The 23,037-nt window shown below is 35.2% G+C and overlaps 2 protein-coding genes across 8 annotated transcripts; one reads left to right on the forward strand and one right to left on the reverse strand.

Moving 5' to 3' along the window:
* The first annotated feature begins 152 nt into the window (after positions 1–152).
* Positions 153–6,015, forward strand: LOC111379261. 3 transcript variants are annotated; one of them, XM_023002616.1, is made up of 9 exons: positions 153–281; positions 1,363–1,737; positions 1,812–1,965; positions 2,418–2,752; positions 2,823–2,973; positions 3,878–4,188; positions 4,257–4,395; positions 4,701–5,041; positions 5,170–6,015. In XM_023002616.1, exons 2-9 carry the CDS (start codon positions 1,405–1,407, stop codon positions 5,695–5,697), a joined length of 2,292 nt encoding a protein of 763 aa, XP_022858384.1. In that variant the 5' UTR covers positions 153–281; positions 1,363–1,404; the 3' UTR covers positions 5,698–6,015. The 3 variants fall into 3 exon arrangements, with proteins under 3 accessions (XP_022858384.1, XP_022858386.1, XP_022858385.1); XM_023002618.1 differs by having other exon boundaries at positions 4,704–5,041; XM_023002617.1 differs by lacking the exon at positions 153–281 and adding an exon at positions 322–458.
* Positions 6,016–6,210: 195 nt separating this feature from the next.
* Positions 6,211–19,467, reverse strand: LOC111379260 (protein RRC1-like). 5 transcript variants are annotated; one of them, XM_023002611.1, is made up of 18 exons: positions 19,418–19,467; positions 18,792–18,874; positions 18,539–18,674; positions 18,319–18,364; positions 16,019–16,079; positions 15,774–15,923; positions 15,312–15,425; positions 15,036–15,201; positions 14,130–14,242; positions 13,644–13,715; positions 12,212–12,433; positions 11,389–11,447; positions 10,954–11,041; positions 10,690–10,827; positions 10,109–10,333; positions 9,197–9,999; positions 7,923–8,089; positions 6,211–6,918 (listed from the first exon to the last, which is right to left on the reverse strand). In XM_023002611.1, the coding sequence occupies exons 2-18, from the start codon at positions 18,852–18,854 to the stop codon at positions 6,578–6,580; spliced, it is 2,964 nt and encodes a 987-aa protein (XP_022858379.1). In that variant the 5' UTR covers positions 18,855–18,874; positions 19,418–19,467; the 3' UTR covers positions 6,211–6,577. The 5 variants fall into 5 exon arrangements, with proteins under 5 accessions (XP_022858379.1, XP_022858382.1, XP_022858380.1 ...); XM_023002614.1 differs by having other exon boundaries at positions 19,313–19,467; XM_023002612.1 differs by lacking the exons at positions 18,792–18,874; positions 19,418–19,467 and adding an exon at positions 18,773–18,790.
* Between the last annotated feature and the right edge of the window lie 3,570 nt (positions 19,468–23,037).

Raw genomic sequence — 23,037 nt, forward strand, 5'->3', positions numbered from 1 at the left:
TATTTAAACTAAACAGAGGCTAAATGGGTCGGGTTCCTGGTTATTTGATTCAATAATATTATTTTAGGAAAAAGTATTGGGTCTTTTTTTGCAATTTATGAAAAAAAAAATAAAAAATAAAGGGCGTATGTAATATTTGATGTAAATTTCTAGTATCCATATCCAATCAGGTTTGACAAAGTTTGCCTGGCTTCCGGATCAGGGTTTGTCTCCTCCCCAATCGACCCCCCATTGCTCATTCGCTACCAAGCACCTCCTCCTTTATGCCCCAAGCCAAACGGGTAAAATTTATACTTCTTGTCCTTTTTTCAATATTTGTCTCTGTAGCAGTCTGTCACACAATGCTGTTCTATACTGCATTTTTGTTCTAATCAACTTAAAATACTTGATTCAATGCTATATATGACGAGGAACATTTTTAACCCAATTGAGTTCGATAATTTTTACTTTCTGAATTGGTAATAATCGTGAAAACCCATTTGAATTTTGATGCTTTTGTTTTGCGGGTTTATTTTGATGTTGGGATAAAGATTAAATTTTTAAGACGCTAAACCACCCAGTCGAGTTAAATCATTTTATAGTAGAACATAGAGGTGTTTCTTGTGAATGTTTGTGTTATTTCCATAGTATATTTCTTTGGGACTGCTAGGGAACTCATTCTTTTGGCAAGATTTTAACAAGGATTGTTATCAGTTGTGGCGAAGGAAAAAACTTGATACAAGTTGAAATATGAAGAAATTGATTTGTGAATGTTTATGAGTTATTTCTAGAGTAGATTACTTTTGCACTACAACGAAGCTCATTCTTTTCTCAAGCATTTGACAAGGATTGTTATCTATTATAGCGAAGAGAAAAAAAATTGATATAGGTTGAAATACGAAGAAATGGATTTGTTTTTGGCGTTATGAGAATAAATTTGTTACATTCATAAAAACTGCTCGTGCATTTTAATTTTGGAGGAGCACTTTATTATCTATAATTTTTTGGTCGACTAGAGCTAAGAGAAAATTCGTGGAATGCCTTTTTTTTCTTTGGTCTTAGAAGCGAGAATGATAGTGAAGTCATTACAGAGGATCATAATGCCCCCAAAGAATGAGAGATTTAAATATTGTTTTCATCATTTGATCATTTTGTATTGTTTAATTTTGATACCTGTAATAAATTTTGATATGTAAAAGCACGAATGAAATATGACTCCTTATCTAGAGTTAAATTTGGCAAATTTTGCATATCGATGTTGTAATATATCTGCAGTTGTGCTGTTGAGATAGAACTAGAGTTTCTTCTTATTAATTTCTTTTAACCTGAGAGTCAGTTATGATATTCTGCATCATGAAGTTGTATATATTTCCCTTTTTACAGATAGATGGCTTTTATTAGTCTTCGTGTTTAGAATAGAGTAAAATGAGTAGCCAAAATCCGGCAAGCAGTCATGGTTCAAGAACATACTGGACACCAACGATGGAAAGATATTTTATTGATCTCATGTTAGAGCATATTCATAGAGGGAATAGAACTGGACATACCTTTAACAAGCAAGCATGGACTGATATGCTGGCTGTCTTTAATGCAAAATTTGGATCTCAATACGACAAAGATGTATTGAAAAGCCGCTATACAAATTTGTGGAAGCAATTCAATGATATCAAGAATATCCTTGGACAAAGTGGGTTTTCTTGGGATGAAACTAGACAAATGGTGGTGGCTGATGACTACTTGTGGGATGCATATATCAAGGTTTATTATTATTACCTTATCTGCTATATCTTAATGTACAATATTGTTACTTATTGACGTAAAATTGCATGCAGATTCATCCAGAAGCACGGCCATACAAGACAAAAGCAATACTCAACTTTGATGACCTGTGCTTGATATATGGGTATACAGTTGCTGATGGAAGGTACAGCCGTTCAAGTCATGATATGGATGTTGAAGATGAAAATCTTCAGGGGGCAATCTTAGGTATGTTTGCCTTTTCTTGCTGTAGGACTTCAGTAAAATTGGGATGTTTCAATTCATACTCTAGTTGGTTAATTTGACTCCTCAATTTGGAAAAGTTGGCTTGGCTTGTGTGACCATAGTTGCTTTACTGATAAGGACAAAACTTTAAAAACGGTGCATGTTCTCCCTATATTTTGGTTTATGACATTTGATAGGTCATCATTTTTTAATTCTTCCACAAACTGGAGTTTAAAATTCAACAGGAATACTCTTATTAATGCTGGTAATGTGATATAATTGTTGACACCACTGAGGTTTACTTATGAGTTGCCTATAAATCATACCGTGAATCCAAGCATAGAGAGAGTGAAAAATTAAATTTATCTTTCCCCTGATGATAAGGATTTTGAATTTTTAGGCAGTGTAATGATTTTCTCATGAAAAAGCTTAAATAATAAACCCTTTCTTGACAGGTAATGGAAATAATGGTATAGCCCCTTCAAGTAGTTCAAGGACAGAATGGACACCAGATATGGACGATTATTTTATTAAATTGATGTTGACCCAACAAGAAAGCGGCAATAAGCATGACAATACTTTCACAAAACAAGCGTGGACAGATATGCTCGTGTTGTTTAATGCAAAATTTGGTGCAGATTATAGCAAAAGAGTTTTAAGACACCGTTACAAAAAATTATGGAAGTACTATTGTGATTTAACTACCTTGGTTAAACAGAAAGGTTTTTGCTGGGATGAGAAAGAGCAAATGGTGATAGCTGATGACGATGTTTGGGATGCCTATATTAAGGTATACCACTTAATCTTGAATGCAGCATTTATTTGTTTATTGTTCAAGGAGGCTCACATGACATATGTAGGCACATCCACATGCTCTATCTTTTAGAAACAAAAACTTTCCGAACTATAACAACTTGCGACTGATAATTGGGGACATAATCGGCGAGGAAAGCCAGAGTAATTCCCATCAAGACAAAGGCACTAGAAATAAGGCTGTAGCTGCAAATGCCGGTACGTTCAATTTCTCAACAAGAAAGGAGGAAATATGTTGCTCTTTCAGTGTACAATGCATATTGTTTTTTTTTTTTTTTGTAGTTTCTTATGTGTCAAGCTCTGAATCAGTAGGTTCAGGAGGAACAAAATTGACAGTGTTAAACCTTGAAATTTTGAGTTATAAGAATCTTCATGACAAATTATGATCGTTAGATATGCATGATAAGTATTTATGTTTGAACAATACTAAGTGCCTGTTTGGCTAAGCTTAAAACTTTATGTGCAAGTAACTAAGTTTTAGAATAAATAATTATTTTTTTCCATTATGAGTTATTTTCTGTTACTTAAAAATTAATTTATTCAAACATCTTCAGATACAAATATTTGCTTAAAATTAAGTTTGACTTACATATAAGCTTAATTCAACATGCTCTGGTATTGTGTGGAACAAACCATCCTGGTGGACAAGGTAGTCAACGTACTATACTAATACTATATGGTTTTCCCAATTGTCAAGCAGTCATTTTACCAGCAAAGAGATTTGGATCCATCAATGGCAAGAGAGATAGACCTTGACAATGAAAATTTTAAGGCTATATCTTATAACTACTTTAATCCTTAGATCTTCCCTGTATTTTCTTTCATATTTATTTTGGATTGTGTTTTATAAAAGAAGTTCAAGACCTTATCCTTTACCTTGTTTTTCTATCCAACACGTATTATCTAAGCATGCCTCTCATTTTGTTCTTATATGTCTGTCTTTGTCTCTTTTTCAGGAGCCAATTTCCATTGGTTGTATTGTAACATTGCTTAGTCACACTCCAAACTGTTTTGCTATAAGTTCATTTAGAAAGTGAGAGTACTTTGTTTTTTTTAATTCTTTAGTTTAGCTATTGTCCATCATCAATTTACGAATTTGCAGGCAGTGTGCGCTCAAGAACATATTGGACGCCACCAATGGACCTTTTTTTCATTGACTTAATGCTTGAGCAAGTGCGTAAAGGGAATCGAATTGGACAATCATTCATAACCCAAGCTTGGAATGACATGGTTGCATCATTCAATGAAAAATTTAGATCTCAGCATGACAAGGAAATTTTGAAAAACAGATACAAACATTTTAAAAAGCAATATAATGATGTCAAGATCCTTCTGCAGCATAGTGGTTTTTCATGGGATGATGGCCGAGAAATGGTGACAGCTGAAGATTGTGTTTGGGATGCTTATCTTAAGGTTCTTTTTATACCTGTCAATATTTCTATTTTTAGTTGATTTCTATTTCTCAAGAATAATTCGTGCAGGCACATCCTGATGCTCGATCATATAGAGTTAAAGCAGTACCATGTTATCACAAATTATGTGTCATATACGGACATGATAAGCTCGAAGGAGGATACAACAGTTTGGCTGACAGCATAGCTCCAACTACTGAAACTCCTGGTATGAGGGTAGTTATGTTTCTGTTCAAACTTTTTACATGCAAGATTTGTTAAAATGCACGATGCAGAGATTATTTTTTTTGGGTTTCTGTAAATATGTTTGCTTCTTTCTGATATGGCCGTAATATAAGCCTCTTTTTTCTCTGTTTCTCTTAAAAATAAATTGTTGGAGCTGTTTTTTAAAATAGAAAACCTGAATCCATGTGCTTATGTAGTGGCAGACTCATCCTTGAAGCATTTTTTGTTGCGTTCATTTCTTTGTTTCCCAAGAACTTTTATTCACTGGTACAAAATATCACCATTTAGTAGGTGATGGGAAGGATGAAGATTCCTCTTCTAGTATAGATGCCATTGAAGGTTGGACCATGTCGATGGAACGCTATCTTATTGACCTTATGCTGGAGCAGGTGCACCAAGGTAATAAAGTTGGTGGTACATTTAGTGAGCAAGCTTTGGCTCACATGACCTTGACGTTTAAAGAAAAATTTGGCGTACAATACGAGCAACATATTCTAGAAAACCGTTGTCACAGCTTGATGAAACAATACAATGAAATCAGCAACCTCCTCAATCAAAATGGATTTGCTTGGAATGAAACCCTACAAATGATTGTAGCTGATAATGATGTGTGGGAATCGTATAGAAAGGTACAAGGTTATTTTCCGCTGAAAAAAGTGTTACTATATTGCTTCGAAGCGATATAATATCATGTTTCTCCATCTCGTCTAAGCACTTGTATTTTGATAAATGCCAACCCATTTTCATTCATTTGCAGGAGAACCCGGGCTCTATTTCTTATAAAGATAAAATCCAACCGCAGTACAATGATTTGGGTATTATTTTTGGACCAACTGAAACGGTGGAAGGAGAATTGAGCTATGAGGATGTTAAAATAGAATTTGATCAAGATCCTACTAATGCAAGCACCGATAAATATTCTGGAGATCTTCCAACAACAGTTCTTGATTCAGAGACGTCTGATCAAGCAACAAAGCGACCAACAGAAGCGTTGACAGTTTTCGAACGTTGTAGCAAAGTGCCAAAAATTGGCAAAGAAGAAATAAAAGGGCCTGTTACCAACATCACGGGGGTGGTCGAAAAGTTGGTAAATAAGGAAGCTGGTAAAAACTATTCTGCCATAGAGAGTGCCATCGAGGCGCTTCAAGAGATACCAGACATCGATGATGAGCTTTTATTGGATGGTTGTGATCTATTGGAGGATGAGAGGAAAGCAAAGACATTTTTGGCATTGGATGTTAACCTCAGGAAAAAGTGGTTGCTCAGGAAGCTCCGACGCTCATAACTTTTCAATCTTCTACAATGTGACATTGCCATGTTGCATTTGCTCGTTCTTGCTGGTCCTGTGATGTAAATATGTGCTTATAATTAGTTTCTTTATGGTGAATTTTTCGAAATTGCCTTCTTACAGTTGTCACGGAGAAATGTCTTCTTACGAGTCCTGTTAACGTCCACATAGTGCACGTAAGAACGTCCATTTCAGAAGGATGACTGGGTTTTTCAGTCGAGAAAAATGAAATGACATGACGACGTTAATGTACATGTGCATATGATTTTGTTAAGGCTGTTTCAGAGTCGAAAAAGGTTGCCAGACCTTCTGCAATGTTCGGACACGTTACAAGCTTCAATATTGTTGTAGAGTAGAAGGATGCAATGCCGATTACTTCCAATCCACACCGTGACTCTACCACATAACAGACCGGAAAGTTAAATAAAAACTCAAAGATGGTCGATGGATTTGATTGAAATTACTAGGATTGGAGTAGGTAAAAATTGAAATATATTCTTGCTTAAGATGTTGAGCTCGATTACTGTTTTCTATTATATGATCAAGGAAATATAGCAATCCAGGTAAGGGGTAAGGCCGAACACCCTTTTAGCACGAAAAATGGAATACAACTGATATTTCATCAGACCAAGTATGGCTACAATATTTGTTGAACAGGAACTACTCTCATGTAAAACTTAAAACATTTTGACTCGATAGTGCATAGAAAACACTGCAGACAAAACAAAACTGGAATTCATCTCTGAAGAGTCATAATCAGGGACTTTCCAGTTACCATACTACAAACCCATTCGTAAACATAATCCCTTCAAAATCGACTTCTGAAGCTAATTTCACCATCTCAATTAGTGTGGTGCAAGCATAATGGCAACGGAACTCATTTGACACGTCCCCTGTCCCTGTCCCTGTCCCTGCTACGTTCTCTTGCCTTGTCTCTGTCATAGTCGCCTCTCTCCCTGCTTCCACTCTTCTCCCGATCCCGATCCCGATCCCGGTCACGGTCACGGTCACGGTCACGGTCACGGTCACGGTCCTTTATCCTTTCACTTTCGAGATCATGATCTCTTTCCCAATCACGACGCACTTCCCTATCTCTGTTTGCATCAATATCCCTCCCCCTTTCTTGGGTAGATAATTTCCTTCGAGGGCTTTCGCTTCTGCCTTGGCTGTGACGTTGCTTTTTTGAAGGATCACGGGAATCGTCCCTTCTTCCCCTCTCTGCAGTTCATAAAATGTAAATTATGATGAGACAACTGCAAAAATAGGAGAAATACTTATGGCAGTAAACTCCTATTATAGGGAAATTAATGAAAAATCACAAAAAGAAGACTTCCATAAAAACAAATTTTAACGGGAAAAAACAAGTCAGACAACAGAATCAAGTCTGCAACTTAGGACTCACTAATTTAAACTTCGAGGGTCTCATTATATTTGGGTGGTTACGCGAAAGATGATGACAAATTCTTGTAATCACTATTTAGTGGAACCACACACTGAACATAGACTCAGGGTTCACTGACCTAACCATGTTATTGGAGTGTGAATTTACTAATCAGTTCTTCACTTTTCTTCTTCTCACGTTATGCAGTTTTTCAAATCACAAAGCACCTAAAAAAACTTTAGAAGTGTTTATGATTCCACAAAATGGCTCAAAAACCCAATTTTAATGGGAAAAAACAAGTCAGACAACAGAATCAAGTATGCAACTTATCACTCACTAGTTTAAATTTCAAGGGTCTCTCATTATATCAGGGTGTAAAGACTAAAGAGGGTTTAGGCTAAAGACGACGACAAATTCTTGTAATAACCATTTAGTGGAATCATAGACTGCACAGACTCAGGGCTCATTGACTTGAACCATGTTATTCATGTGTTAATTTACTAATCAGTTCTTCACTTTCTTCTTGTTTTTCTCGCGTTATGCAGTTCATCACATCACAAAGCACCTACAAAAAGTCTCTGTTTATGATTCCCCTAAGTGGCTGAGTCACATATCAGAAAATCCAGTATCAGCAATATATCCAGAGCGATCGTGCAGTCTCTAACTCTAATGTTTGACATGAAAAATTAGATGAGAAACACAATTGATAGAATAATACATTTGCACCAAAAAAAAGAGTGTAAAAGATATCATGCATAAAGAAACAAAATACCATAATAAAAAATATAACAATAATATTGGCTCATCAAGAATTTGATATAAACACTATCTGCTCGCTTACTTCTGCCAGAAGCATCAGGGTTGGAATCCAGTAAACCATATTCAGATTGTAACCGACTCCTACGGATTGCAACTTTTCTTTCAATTTCCGCAGGACTTCTTATTCCTTGTTCTTCAAGAGATTCACGATATTCCATTAAAGCAACTTCAAGTAGCCTCAACTTTTGTCTGTAAAAATGTAGCCATGATCAAGCACCATATTACAGCAAACTCTCACAATCCTTTGGAAATGTTCGAAAAACTGAAGGATATTTTTCATTTCTACTTTGCTAAAACTTACAAGCCCAAATACTAAATACAGTCAACAACAGCAAACATCAATTAACGTTTCCCGAGAATCATGTAAAGCTAAAGATACCTTCAACTTTTTTATAAACCAATCAAAAGCTATGATGCTCGGACTCAGGTACATATTAAGTGTCGAATCTTTTATTTTCTAAAATATAGGACATAGGAATATGGTTAAAAAGAGTCCAGATTTCAGACACGAGCATGTGAGTACGTCTTTCAAGCTTCAATTTTTTTACGATCCCAAAATGTCATTTTGAATATATGAAAATCAATTGTTCATAAAGAAGGAAATGAGTATTAAATACGAGGTTAAGACGAATAAAATGAAATTTTGAGGCTTAGTTTTTAATTATGAAAAGTTAGAAGGGGAAAAATCTAGCGCCGTCACCTTTCTCCACCATCTCGAAAGCAGCGCTAGGATTAGAGAGAGAAGGAAAAAAAAAAAATATATATATATATATATATGCAAAAACGGTGAAGTGTCCAGTTGAAACTTGGAGAATCCGACACATATTCCATACCCATACCCATGTTGTGTCATGTCCAACACGGACCATTTCGAAGAATCTAAGCATCAGAGGTCAATAGTAAATTAGAGTGTGTTTGATTGACATGGAAAATATCACCTAGAAAAGAAAATATTTTCCATCTTTTGTGGAAAATAAAAACCACCTCTACCCAAGGAAAATGTTTTCCTTAAAAACAAGGAAAATTAAACATATTTTCAAAAATTGGAAAATGTTTTCCATGGAAAAAAATAGCAATCAAACACTCTAAGTAGGAATTTGGGTGAAAAACTGATATTTTCAATGGAAAATAAATGTAATCAAACACACCCTAAGATACCTCCCAACTCTTCTAAAATTCCAGAATAACAAAGTAGATCAATTGAAAGCAAGGTGAAGCATGCAATGAACAAAATCAACCATATAAAATGAAATGAAAGGTTTTACCATCAATAACAAATGTTAAGCATGCTAGTACCTTTGTTCTTCATTCATTCCACCATCAAGATGTGCTGAATTGCTTGCACCAGTAGTGAGCTCCATGTCCTCAGATTTACTGAGACCATTGCCTGCATTCTCACTCCCAGAAGACGAATATGTCAACCCCAGATCCCGTGGGCTTCTTTTCTGTTCACCATCGCTTTCATCGTCTTCTCTTGCCCACTTGGAGACTGGCAGGATGAATTTGTTTTCTCCTTCACTCATTAAGGAGTTGAGTTCGGGCTGTAAAACAGGATTTGATAGGGGCAAGGACGTGGATCCTCTTCCTTTAGATTGCATATCATCCTCTGAGTGACTATTCCAGCCAGACACTTCCATTGGATCCAAATCAAAATTGGTCTCTTTTCGCCCACTTGGGTATCTACCTGAACTTGACTGGTTATGTGTAGACTTCAATTGGTCATCTAACTCGTAACCTTTTTGCTTTTCTGCCTCTTCCAGATAAAGTAACCTAGCAACCATCATTTCTCTTCCACCAACAAGAGATAACCCATTGTGCCTGCATCGTCTCTCCAGCTCAGAAAGGGGTAAATTCAGCAACTCCTTCATGGCAGCCCCTTTACCGATTGCCAAAGCAGCATCCTGTTTAATCTTTTCCCCATCACCATTGTCTTCAGAACTAGCCTTCCTCTCTAACTCAGGTGCATCGCCACATATAGAATGGAAAGGTATCACACCTGAGTTACCTGATCTGAGAAAGGTAGCTCGCAGTCCATTCACATATGCATCCGAAAATAGAAACCAATCAGCCCATACTTGAAGAACTTTTAGAACACGTTCCTGTAAATAATTTTAAGGAAAACAAATCTTTACTTCAGGAGGACAAAAAAGAGGCAATATAGCAGAGGTGAGCCGTTACGTAAAATGAGCTTAACAAAACATTGCTTACCTTAAGAGCTTCAGCAGACATTCGTCCTGTTATACCACGATACAAGTCATTAAAGCTTTCCATAATGTCAGGCAGAGTTGCTTCGAATTTGGTCCGGTAAGCAGAAGCATTCCTTACAGGAGCACTACTGTTGTGAAGTATATCTGAAACAAGCATAAGTCGCGCAACTTTTGTTGGAATGGGTGTTTCTTTAAGTGTCAAAGACTCGCTTAACACTTCAACAACCTGAAATTAAAAACAGTTGCCTAAGTCAAAGACTTAAAATTGAATATCACACGCTCTGTAAAAAATTTGGAAGCCTGGCTCTGATTTTGACCCTCCACCTTTCAGATAACAGAAAGAGTCATCTTATTGATGTTGAATGTCATTGATTTCAGAACTCAGTTAAAGTTAATATTCAGGGTAGAACATGGACAATTGGGAACAATAGCAACCATCAATTTCAAACTTTTCCACTGAATACAGTAGAGCCAAACTTAAATTTAAAAAAAAGTCATCTACAATAAGTCATTAGCTTTGCCATGATAATTATTGACTAAAACGAGGATACATGATTTACTAACATTAGCTTAAGTAATTACCTCTCCAGCTGCATCAGCATTGTCCAATGAGAAACCCATGGCCTCTTTAATCTGGCTTCTTTCTAATGTCAAGGCACGCAGCATGTCCTCAAATTCATCTCTTTGCGCATCAGTCAAACTTCGTTCCACCTCCACACGCTGTAATATAATGGAATATAGCTTTAACCATTAAAACACTAGCTATGAAAGCTAATATATGACTATCAAGGTTGAAATACAATACAAACTCAAACGAATAACATAAGAGACCGGATAAGTACGTACCCTGCTTTTCCCAGCAGCAAAAGTACTCCCCGCCTCCTTCTCATGCTGCTCCCGGCTTTTGGCAGTTGGTAGAGGAGGTGGTATCCATCTTTACATACAAACAGGAAAAAAATAATAAAAATATCTACGAGGACTATCAACTATACATTAAGATCTATCAAATATGACATAAAATTAGTGACGCCTCTCTCTCATTAGAAGAATTATTTCCCATTAGGTTGAAAAGGGGTACAAGTCCTCTTCCAAAGTCAATAATCGAATTCCACGATTTATTCGACATTTCTTCTCATGAATGGATGAATTAACTAATTTCTCATTTTCATGATTATTTTATTCAAAACAAGCTAAATTTTCATCTTTAGTGTTCCCAAATTGAAATACAAGTCTGGAGCTGATTAAGTAGTCAGTAACTGTTGACAAGAAGAAGGTGCTTACCTCCCACTACCGGTTATCATAATGAAAGGCTCTGTCCGCCATCTCTGAAGTGTATCCCCCTGCAGTAACATTTCAACAAAAATAATACATTTTTCCAACTTGATTTCGTTTCAATTACAAATGAAATATACTGTTTATGTAATTTGAAATTTAATTCCATTCTAGATGACTTATACAACTTAACCTTCACCATATTTATAGCTATCCACCATAATAATCCTAGACACTCCACATTTCACATAGAAATAACATTACCACCACAAATGACTGCTGAAGATAAACATCTAGTATCTTTCTACAGCTTATGCTTCAATTCATTTTCATATGCACAAGGGCTTTTTTTACAAGAGGATTGGTGGTACGTCCAGTCTAGAGTTAATACAAGTATTCTAAAAATTAATGAACCTTAATGAAAAATAACTTTCTTTTTATTGCTTGACTTGAAATAAATACACATCATCTACCACATGATTAAAAATTTCATGTCTTAGCTCGTTAAGTAAGGCCAAGAGGTCTCAGATACAGAATGTAGCATGCCTTCTCCCATTTACTTTGGATAGTTTCCATTTTTTCCTTTTATCAATCCACGTCCTCCATAATTAGCATACTTTGAACTAAATGTCTTGAGTTACCAGATGTTATCTAATAATAATAATAAAAAAAATAATCAGTACTAGTTCAAATATACCAGATAGTAAAACAGTTCTTCTAAAGTATAGTTATTAGTTGAGGGCCATGGAAGCACTTATTGTGAACAATACTGGACGACGCTCAAAACATTTTTCACTGGCAAGGCATCAGACCAAAGCTGTAACAGGTTTACCTGAGCATACGAATAAAGCCTCCAAACATAGTAAGTATGCTCCTTTGAACCAAGCTCAAATAAGAAACTAAAGAGAGGATTCCCACGACCCCGCTCCATTATAGCTTGCTCAAAAGCACAACCTCCATCGAGAACATAGAGTGCCATTGTATCAATAACATGTTGAAGATGGTTGTCATCAGGCACAACAACGTTAATATCAGGTATATTTGGAGTAAGAACCTACACGTGTAAGAAGAGCAAGGTGTACCAAAAATTATCAGCATAGACAGTGAATAGTCACATCAAGAACAAAGGACAAACTAAAATGAAGATGCCTTAGCTCTAAGTCTGTATCACTACTTTTATTTTACCCCAAATATCTTTACAGAGAATTTCAGCCTTGAGAAACAGATCCAAAATATGAATTGAAATTCTAACATCAACATGGAAAAGTACTATCCAAAATTTCACACGATCATCAAAGCAAAAGAAAAACTGGCTGCAGTCCTACCATGGTAGTCCAAATAATCAGGAATCTAGGCCTCAGCAACGACCCCTTCCAGCAGAGTATCCATTCCCACAGAGTAACAGAGGAATTCACTCCATGCCGAAGGATAGAATGTCTTGGTTTAATTGAAACAAGAATTTAGGCCGAGTTAAAAAGGTGTCAGTGTATTTTCTCAATTATATCCCTTGATCTATAACCTAAAACCATAGATGAAATTACATTATTTTTATATGAATGTGGGGAATTAAAAATCTGAGAGCATTCTCTTAAGGGCAGTTTGATAAGAAATGGCTTTTTTCAGGAAAGGAGATTGTTAGAATTTTCTAAGATGAAAGACAAGGCATTCAATGTAGCACAAAGAAGTTACTTTTCACTAGCTTTTATCTGAGTTGATTGAGAAGAATAAAATGGAACTTTATTATATTCCAAGATTATAAACAATTTTTTCTCAAAATAATTCACACTGGTAAAAGACATAAAAAGTAACAACAACATATAACTACAGTCTTCAGTACAACAATAATGCTGATTGCATAGTGTTTTAGAAGCAAAATGCCATGATATTAGTGTTTAGATTCTTTTTAAGCATGTTGGATGACAATGCAAAAGGAAATCAGATCAAATGAATTGGAAAATAGTACTCTTAGCATATTGCATGTCATCATAAAGCAAATTATTGAATGTTTAGAATACAAGCTCTTTTCTCCTTATTAAATTTTTATAAGAATGACTTATTACCACTTCTATTTCATTCCAAAGAAATGTTGCATGGGCATAGAATACTTTCCAGTTTCACTCACTCTTTTTTGGTTCCAAATTCCATTTTTAAAATAGTTTTTTAATACATAGTACCAAGGCTTTAACTTCATTGGTAAGTTAAATACAAAATTCACTTGCTGAGAGTGAAAAAATAAAACTGCAATATCAGATGAGATAACCCACCAGCTCAGAATTTTGGCCAGGAACAGACGTCACTGGTGGGCCAGATGGACCAGACAAGATGACAGTTGCACCCTGTCAAACACACAAAATATTGGATCTGTTAATAGAGGCAGAGACCCAAAAAGAAAAAAAAAATGAAGGCAGACATGATGAATATTGTATGATTATTCTATATGTACATCAGGGTTTATACTCTAGTGTAGATAATGCTGAAATGGCATTTTATCATTGGCTAATAAAAAAAGCTGTTTTTCCTCCGGCCAATGATGAAATGACACTTGGCCATTATGTACACCAAGATGTAAACCCTGAGGTACCTATAACTTAACCCAATATTGTATTACGGAAAGAAAAGGGCAAGATGCAGGTTAAAGGCATATCTCCATTGGGAAACCTCTTTTAAACGGCACCACAGAAAAAGGTAAGATACATCCATAAAGGAGAATAGTCAAGTAATCAAATATTGAAAGATTGATAGTAACTGACCTCCTTACTCCTGATGGCCATTTGTCCAGGAGGGGGAGCAGGAAGTGCTTGTGATGGAAGAGAAACTGATTTACCCCACCCAATCTTCAACTCATATTCATAAACGATAACTCCTGGATCATAAAATAATATCTTCAGGCCATATTTCTACAGATGATATTCTATCTAAAAAGTATCAAATATGCCACTTACTAACATCATAACAAGCAAACATTTAGCCATTCATGTTTATAGGCAATCTGAAATCGTACCACAAAAAGAAGGAAATTTGTGGTACATTTTCCCAGTCTCTAAAGGGGAGAATTACATAGTTGGCACCACTTCTTCACCAGTGAAGATCTTTGCCATTTACGATGTTTTAGCCAGCGGACAGATAATACAATTTCACTGCTGTTCTGCTTTGCAAAGGCCATCTATATTACAAGCTAGCTTATGTTTTCTTTTTTGTCGGAATTAGTTCAAAATAAAGTGTTATAAATTACAAAATAATTAATGAACGCCATCTCTCCATGCCAATTTGATATCAAATAAAAGAAGCTGTTGAATGCTCAATTTTAACATCCTATAATACAAGGAAAGACTGACCATGAACAAGACCGATTCCTATTTTTTAAGAGCAAAATGCAAGCAAAGTAATAGCTAATATTAATCAACTCCACAATTAACCCCTGGATTGGCAAGATGGTTCCCTAATGATCAAACGCCATAATATAAAGAGAACAAAAGAACAAAAAGAAGAAATGAACCATCAAAGTTGTATTATCACATGAAATGTGTAGCTAGAACTGCATGTGAAAAATATAAAAGTCGAAAAAAATAGAGGGTATATAATCATTCATCAGAGAACGTAAATAAAATAAAATACTCAAAAAACTGAAACATGTATGAAGAGACGTAAAACCAAACCCTGCATTTCATCCTTCGCAGCCTGAGCATCAGCTCTATTCATGAAAGCTACAAAACCACAATTTCTTTGTCGCCTTCTTTCTTCTTCTGTCCTCGGCCACATTATTTTCACACTAGCAACAAGACCAAATCTTCCAAAAGTTCGTAAAAGGAAATTCTCATCTACCTAGAGCGAAGAAAATGAATCAACAATACAAATGTTAAGAAGCATTAGCTAGCATCTCAACCCTAAAAAAGGGCACTGGTCTCTAGGTATAGAGTGGACAAAAATCTGACCTGAGGTGACAAGTTTCCAACATAAAGATTTGTAGTTTGTGGATCTCCGTCATCAAATGATCCAAACTTTCCCATCTCAAAATCATCTGGAAGCTCATCAAATCGGCTAGAGGGCTGAAGTCAGAGCAATATCATCATAGATGAGGACTTAATAAAACAAAAGATAATCATATGACAACTAGCCTAATAATCTCTCTTCAAATACACATTGCATGGGTTTAATTTACTTCATTTTCACATAGCGACGTATGTGTTCATCTCACCATAAGCAACATGATATTGTGCACATGAATTGAACATGTATTGTATGAGAAGCTATAGTTTAAGCAATCCATGAGACACTAACCAGACTTTGACAGGAAGAAAAAACAAGATAAGAAACAAAGACACAAAAGTAGTGAGAAAAATATTGGAACCAGACCTTTATCTTTCATCTTACATAAACGAGTTAGAAGAACTCACAGCAGAATTATCACCATAACGTGTATCAGAATATTGCTCACGCTCTTGATTACGCCTCTCCCTCATTTCTTGTTCATGCTTCAACTCCTCCATGAAATGATCAATGTTCCGGGATTTCCCTTTTTCTTTCTCTTTTGGCTTCTCCTCCTTCTGCAAGTTGTGAAGCAAAACAGTTGAAATGTAAATGAGAAAATATTTAGCAACTCTCCAAAACTACGAGAGGAAGTTTCATTTAACATAATCACCTTCTTTTCAAATTCTTTACCCTTTGCTGCCATAGGAGGTGGAATGAACGATGGGACATACCTGCATGAAGCTGAACTATAATCTAATATCTATGACAACGATTACGTGTTCCCAAAAAATTGGAGAGGGAAGAAAAGTCAAAAGAAGGGACAAAAAAAGACATGTTTAAATTGGTTCGCCAAGAAATGTACAATTGGTAATTGTGGTGAACTTGTATTTGACTCTTCTAAAGATGCCAACATCTAAATTATGGGGCTGCAAGTGCAATTTTTCCAGTCAACTAGATAATTCGATCTTTCATTAGATGATACTGTTGCTCACATGAAACAAGTTTATGACGAGAAACGACCAGCTCGAGTATATAGTTTAAAATTTTAAATCAAGAAGAAAAATAAAGGAATCTCTTTCAGGATAATCAAAGAGAGTCCAAGGTAAAGGCTTGCTTCACGCAAGTCAAAACTGGTATCACGGTTTGAAATTACATAGATAACAATAAACTTGAAAAGAGTCCACATGCGTAGGCTCTCCTATTCTAGCTGGTACATGAGATATGTAGACAACTTCATCTCTAAGTCAAGCAAGATCGTATGGTATACAGAGAAATATGCTCAAACGAGATATTTTGTGCATACTAGAGCATTTAACAGAATTCATAATTTATATCAAGTTACATAGGGAAAGCAACTAGAATATCTGATAGAAATTATACAAATTATATCATGAATTATGGCTTAGACGGTATTGAAGGTATGAAATTTCCAAGGCCAGAGAGGTTGATGTTTCTGTCATGATATGTGAAAGAACCAAATTAAGGCTTGATCTTTGAAGCTATTTACTCCATATTATTGTAAAGTTCTGAGAATAAGATCATTTATCGATGCTAAAGGAAGAAAAAATGGTTGTTTACCCAGTTAATAAAATGTGTGTTACAAATGCATTGTGCATCTTTCACTTAATTCCCTCCACCTTTGATGCTCGGACTCTTCACAATAGTAGGAGTAACCGTATCGGACACAACACGACACGGGGAATGGGTATGGGATATGTATCAAATCCTCCAAGTTTCAACCAGACACTACAACGTTTTTACTTCTTTTTTTCTTTTCCTTTTCTTTTCCATTTTTGCCCTCTACAAACTTAGTGCCGCATCCGAGTGGGAGGAGAACAGCGACGACATTAAGTTTTTCCTTCTTCTTCTTCTTCTTCCCTTTTTCTTTCCCTTTTCTTCTCTTTTTCCTTCTTTCCTTCTCTGTATCGGTGGTTTAAAATTTTGTTTGTATAAAATGAAAATGGGTTTCATATAGTGTTAACTAGTGCTCCACTAAATTCAAATAACAATCAAGTCCCTCATTTTCTATTTTATATAACATTTAGTAATTAACTTCCCATAATTAAAATCTAAACCCCATAATTATATTTTATTCGTCTTAACCCCTATTCAATACTCATTTCCTTCTTTGTGATCAATTGATTTTGATTTATTCAAAATGGCATCTTGGATTAGTAAAAAAACTGAAGCTTGAAAGACGAACCCACGTACCCATGTCCAAAATTTGGACTCTTTTTAGCAATGTTCTTGTATCCTACATTTTAAAAGATAAAAGATCCGATACTTAGATACGTACCCGTACCCGATACCCTACCCAAGTCCGAGCATCATAGCCCTCCATTAACAAGAGCCCAACTTTAGATTTATGATAACTAGAAGATATCGATGTGAGAAGTAATGAAACTTAACCTGTAAAACTGCATTTCTCCCCCTTGGCAAGCAAGTAGAGATTATTGATTGCCACCACATTGACAACAAGCAAAAGATTAAGATACAAGCGACAGAAAGAACCTAGTCAAATTGCCAACAATAACTAATTTATTTGTATTAGGTGATTGCTTGCCAGTTTACAGAGATACTAGTAGGTCTAAACTTCAGTTAAATGATAAACAATGTCTTCGGCAGCTATATGGACTTAGAGCTTAAAAAAGAATCTACAGCAGTATGGATTTGATCCAAATCTCATGCACAAAAGGTTATCACAAGGGAAGCAAAAGACCTCAAGAATACTGAAATTAGTTCCTCCATAATACAATATTTAGGATTGTATAAATCAAGTGATGGTTTCGTTCATAAGGACATAACACATTAAACCAAGATGTTAATATAATTAGTCTGCTAACTTTACACAATTTTAAAGCAGAAGCAACAGAAGCTGTATCCGAGAATATCATCACCATAAAATTCTCACACACAATATGCCTAATAATAAGAGCATTGAAGCACAGTTGATCAAAAGCATTTGTTTACCTACTCCCCTTCTTTATACCAGAACCCTCATCTTTGGAATTTCCACCTGCCATCCGCGAATGAATAGAAAAGGCCCATTTTTTTATTAATGCGTCCATGTAAAAAAGAAATAATTATTTATTTATGCATATTGCATTAACATACAAAATAATATTAAATTCTTCCAAATAAAGGGCTCTAAGGAATTAAATTAAATAAATTTTCTTAATTAGCAACAGACCTCCAGAATCATTCTTCAGCTTCTCGTTAGGATTGATGGTTCCACCTCGTACAAAGGCCTTGGATCCTGGTGTATCATCCACTTGAAAGGATTCAACAAACTCTTGATATAACCGAGCTGCTTCATCCTCCTCCCTCTAACGATATCAAAAACAGAAATTAAATGTGAATATGAAGAAGAAAGATTATAATTAAAAGACATATTTCTTTCTCCCAACTAGAGAAAAAGGAACACCGTGAGACAAGGCGAATACTTTTTTCTTAGCCTCTTCCTCTTCTCTATTCTTTTGAAAAGGTGTCTTCTTCCGAGAACTCATTTTACCATCAAGTGATTTAACTGTAGGAAAAAAAAATCAGTAGAAATACTCATCTTGATAGAACACATTGCAGGGAGGACCAAATTAATAATTAAAAGAAGAAAAAATTCGAGGAACCCAGATCATGAGTTCCAAAGATAGAATAGGCACAAAATCGAAAAACCCAAACCACTAATATGATGAAAAATTAAATTTCTATCAGCTACCTCGTGAACGAAAAAACTAAAATCTTAGCATGTATTCAGAAATTTAAACAATTACAAGAAGCAGTCACTGTCCACAACTTTTTTTTTTTTCACAAAACGTACAAACATATATACTAAAATTATATTTCTGGAGCTACACGAGAAAATCACTTAAAACTGGGGTTTAAGGGTTAATAGTTTGCCTTTCTACAATACCCTTGAACATACAAATGCATATTGACACACACATGCATAGAGAGAGGGAGAGATTACAGGAGAAAGAAAAAAGCGAATGGATCTGTGAATGAGCAAAAGAAATTTCTGATACGAGAGATGATTGTCTTGGAGCTAAACCCGGCAATGTAGAACCCCTTTTACCTAGAATGGTCGTCGGAGATCCAACCCGAATAGAAGATCCGAGTAAAAACGAGTTTTTTCCTATTTCTCATTTTGTTTTTGTTTTTGTTTTTAGGGATAATTGCAGCAAAATCCCAAACCTTTGAAACACTAGCATTTTCCACATAAGAACCTTTTTAATTATTGTAGGTGAGGCTTTTTGGCTGGATACCATCCAAAATATCGTTAGTTGACCGCTAAAATAAATTTTGACCAATTTCTAACAAAATAGGAGAAGGTAAAATTGTCTATACACCGTATACTTTCTCAAAAAAAAATAATAATAAACTCCAACTTCTTCACTCGCTCCCACCCTCACCTCAAATCAAAACCAAAAATCACAATCGTCGCAACCATCAGGAATCATCGTTGTCGACACTTCTATCCAAATTTGGTGTCCACCTCAAAACATCGAGGATAACTACAATAATCACTACAAATCATTCCCGTCAAAATATTGACATTAATGGATGGAAATGACCATATCTTTGTTTTTGCCTCCAATGTCGAAGAGCTTGTTTGGAAAATGGAGGTATATTTATTCATCTTTTCTTTAAAGGTTTTTTTCACAAAATAATAAAGACAAGATCTTGACCTATAAAGAAATAATCTTCACACTTTACCATTTGGATGCAACAAACAAACCTTTTTTAGGTAATGAATGCAGTTGATTTCTCTATTATTTTGGTTGATTAGCAGTAGAGACGATATTCGGACTTTTAAAAATCCACTTTATTACTTGTTACGAGCCGTACACTTGCGGTAGTTTTAAATCGAAAGAATTATTTCGTGAACAAGCAGCAACAGCACTATCATCTCCACCGCCTCCAAAACAAATGGGTTTTAAAGCTTTACAGCAGTAGTAGATTGAAATAGGAGCTATATGTTTACCGTTTGTTTAATAAGTGTACTCATTCTTTGAATTTTGGGAATGTGGTAAGGAAATTTCGAGAATTTAGCTCCAAAATAAGTTTTTGAATTCGAGATTAAAGGTACAGTTAAAGGCAATTTTAATCCCCCAACATATGGTTTCAGATTGAAAATAAATAATTTGCGATAGTTTTACATCATTGTACCATTTTTAACCCATTCAGAGGCTAAATTCATAGGGGTACTTTTTAAAATGGCCGTGTCAACATGTTCATTTTTCACTTTGACCAATTTTTTTTTTTTCATTCACAACAATGGCCTTTTCATGCATAAAAGGCAAAATTATCCTTATATATGTTATACAATTACAGAAATATAGTATTGTTTTAAAAGACAATAATATCATTTTAACTTACAAAGAATTTCAAACACTTGCCACTTAAAAATTTAAAATCAAGCGCTTGATTTCTTTATAAGTTTACTCCAATACAAATAAAGACTATTTCATTCTACATCTACTTAAACTTTGAAATCTCATAAATTTATCAAACACTCGACAAAAAAATATATTATTTCTAGCCATCACTTGAAATTGATAAATATATTTACGTATTTTTAATTTTTTCATTGAATTAGTATATTATTTTATGTTAAATCTTATTTTTACATAAGCAGATAAATTTTTATAATTTTAAACGAATTTATAATTTTTTTAAGCAAAAGCGAAAAAATTTCATTTGCATTGATAATAGCCAACTGGGAACAGCTATCTGTCGCCTAGGCAAGCAGAAATATCGGCCAGCCAAGTCAACTTCGCTTCCTCTTTTTTATCTCCTATTTATAGCTTTTAACAAATTATGTTTCCTAGTATAGATATAGGATCAGCTGCATTCTTGATTTGTTACTTTCATGAATTAAAATGAATGATAAATGATTAATGGCTGTGGAAAATGGAGTACATCATATGGAAAAATATACCTAACTTACGAAACAAGTTCAATGACAATCCCTCTCAGTACAAGATGAAATTATAATTTCTATTTAGCGAACATGCATCTATTTCAATTTCACCTGTAATGGTTACTTCCGAAATTGGGTTGAAGGCTTTAATTGAATTGAACTAAAATCGTACAACTCATACTTGTGTAACTTTAGTTAAAAAAAAATGTCCCCAGTAGTGAATACAAAGATTTGGATGGAGGGGATTGTAGTGTAAATGATTTTTGGCGCACTGTGGAGATAGTTCGTGAGAATTATGTGACTATTCCCAAGACAATTGTTTATCATCATGATCTCACTGTGACGCAAAGAATTCCCTCGATAATTTAAGACAATGAGAATGAAAATCAATTTATAAATGAAGATTTGATTACTTTATCCTGTCAAAGACATGAGTCGGTGAGAGCTCACGGGCTGGAAAGAGTACACGGTCCTCTAATTGTTCAAGTGTAGTTTCGGGTGATGAAAATTTGTATGTCGAGCAAGGAGCAACTACTTGATACAAGGAAATATTTGCAGGAAGCTGTGTACTGGATTGTTTTGAAACATAACTTTGAGTTTAAAGCGAAGAAATCAACCAAGTCGATGTACACAATTATCAGCGTTGATGACAGTTGCCATTGATGTTTTGCGAGTGATGAAACTAGACACAAATGAGTTCTTTGTAGTTCGTAAGTATGCAAGGGAATATACTTGTGAAGCTGGTATTCAGCGAAATAATCACAGGCAAGCTAGAGCATAGTTCATTGGTCGACAAATAATTCGTAAGTTTCAGGATCCACGAATGATCTATAGACCTTCGGACATCATTAAGAACTTATGTCGAGAGTATGAGGTGGTCATGAGCTATCGGAAGACTTGAAAAACTAAAGATGCACATTGAAGGATTTAATGGGCTCAGTCGAGGAGAGTTATGCTAAATTGGCAAGGTATTGCTATAACATAGAGAAAACTAACTTTGTATCGATTTTTTATTGAGACGAAGGACGAGAATCGCTTCAAGTATTTTTTCATGACCCTTGAAGGATTTCAAAACGCGATGCAACCCCTAATTTTAGTCTACAGTACAATCATTAAGACTAGATACGAATGCAAGTTGATTATTGCAAAATGTCAAGATGAACATCCAAATTTATGTTCTTGCATTCGACATAGTCGACAGAGAGAATGATCCAGCGATACGTTGATTTTTCACGAAGTTGAGGGAAGTAATTGGAGACTCGAGACCTTGCATTCGTAACTGAACAGGGACAGTCAATAATAAATGATATCGTCGAAATCTTTCCTCAGTCACATCATTGTTATTGTATATACACCATATACAGGGCAACCTAAAGACTAAGTATTAGGGTAGTGGTGTCGTTGTATTGTTTAGGAGATGTGTAGAAGCTTATAGTTTTGAAGAGTTTGATAAGTTTATGGTCGAAATGAAAGTAAATCACATGCTGAATGGAGATTATCTAACAGAGATGGGGATCGACCATTTGGCACGATCACATTTTCCATAACGCCGATACAATATGACGACGTCGAACAATGCGGAGTCGCTAAATATATTATTCAACGAGGATCGAGAATTACTGATTTTTCCAATGATTAAGCACATTTGTAATAAGCTACAGTATTGGTTTCATGACTGACGTGAGGAATCACATAGCTGCACGAGTGTGTTAACCCCAGATAAGGAATATAAATTTTTCAAAACTTTAGAGGTGGCGAAAAAGGTATGTGTG

This window comes from Olea europaea, unplaced genomic scaffold (assembly GCF_002742605.1).
Source record: "Olea europaea var. sylvestris unplaced genomic scaffold, O_europaea_v1 scaffold1959, whole genome shotgun sequence".
In the NCBI taxonomy this organism is placed as follows: domain Eukaryota; kingdom Viridiplantae; phylum Streptophyta; class Magnoliopsida; order Lamiales; family Oleaceae; genus Olea; species Olea europaea.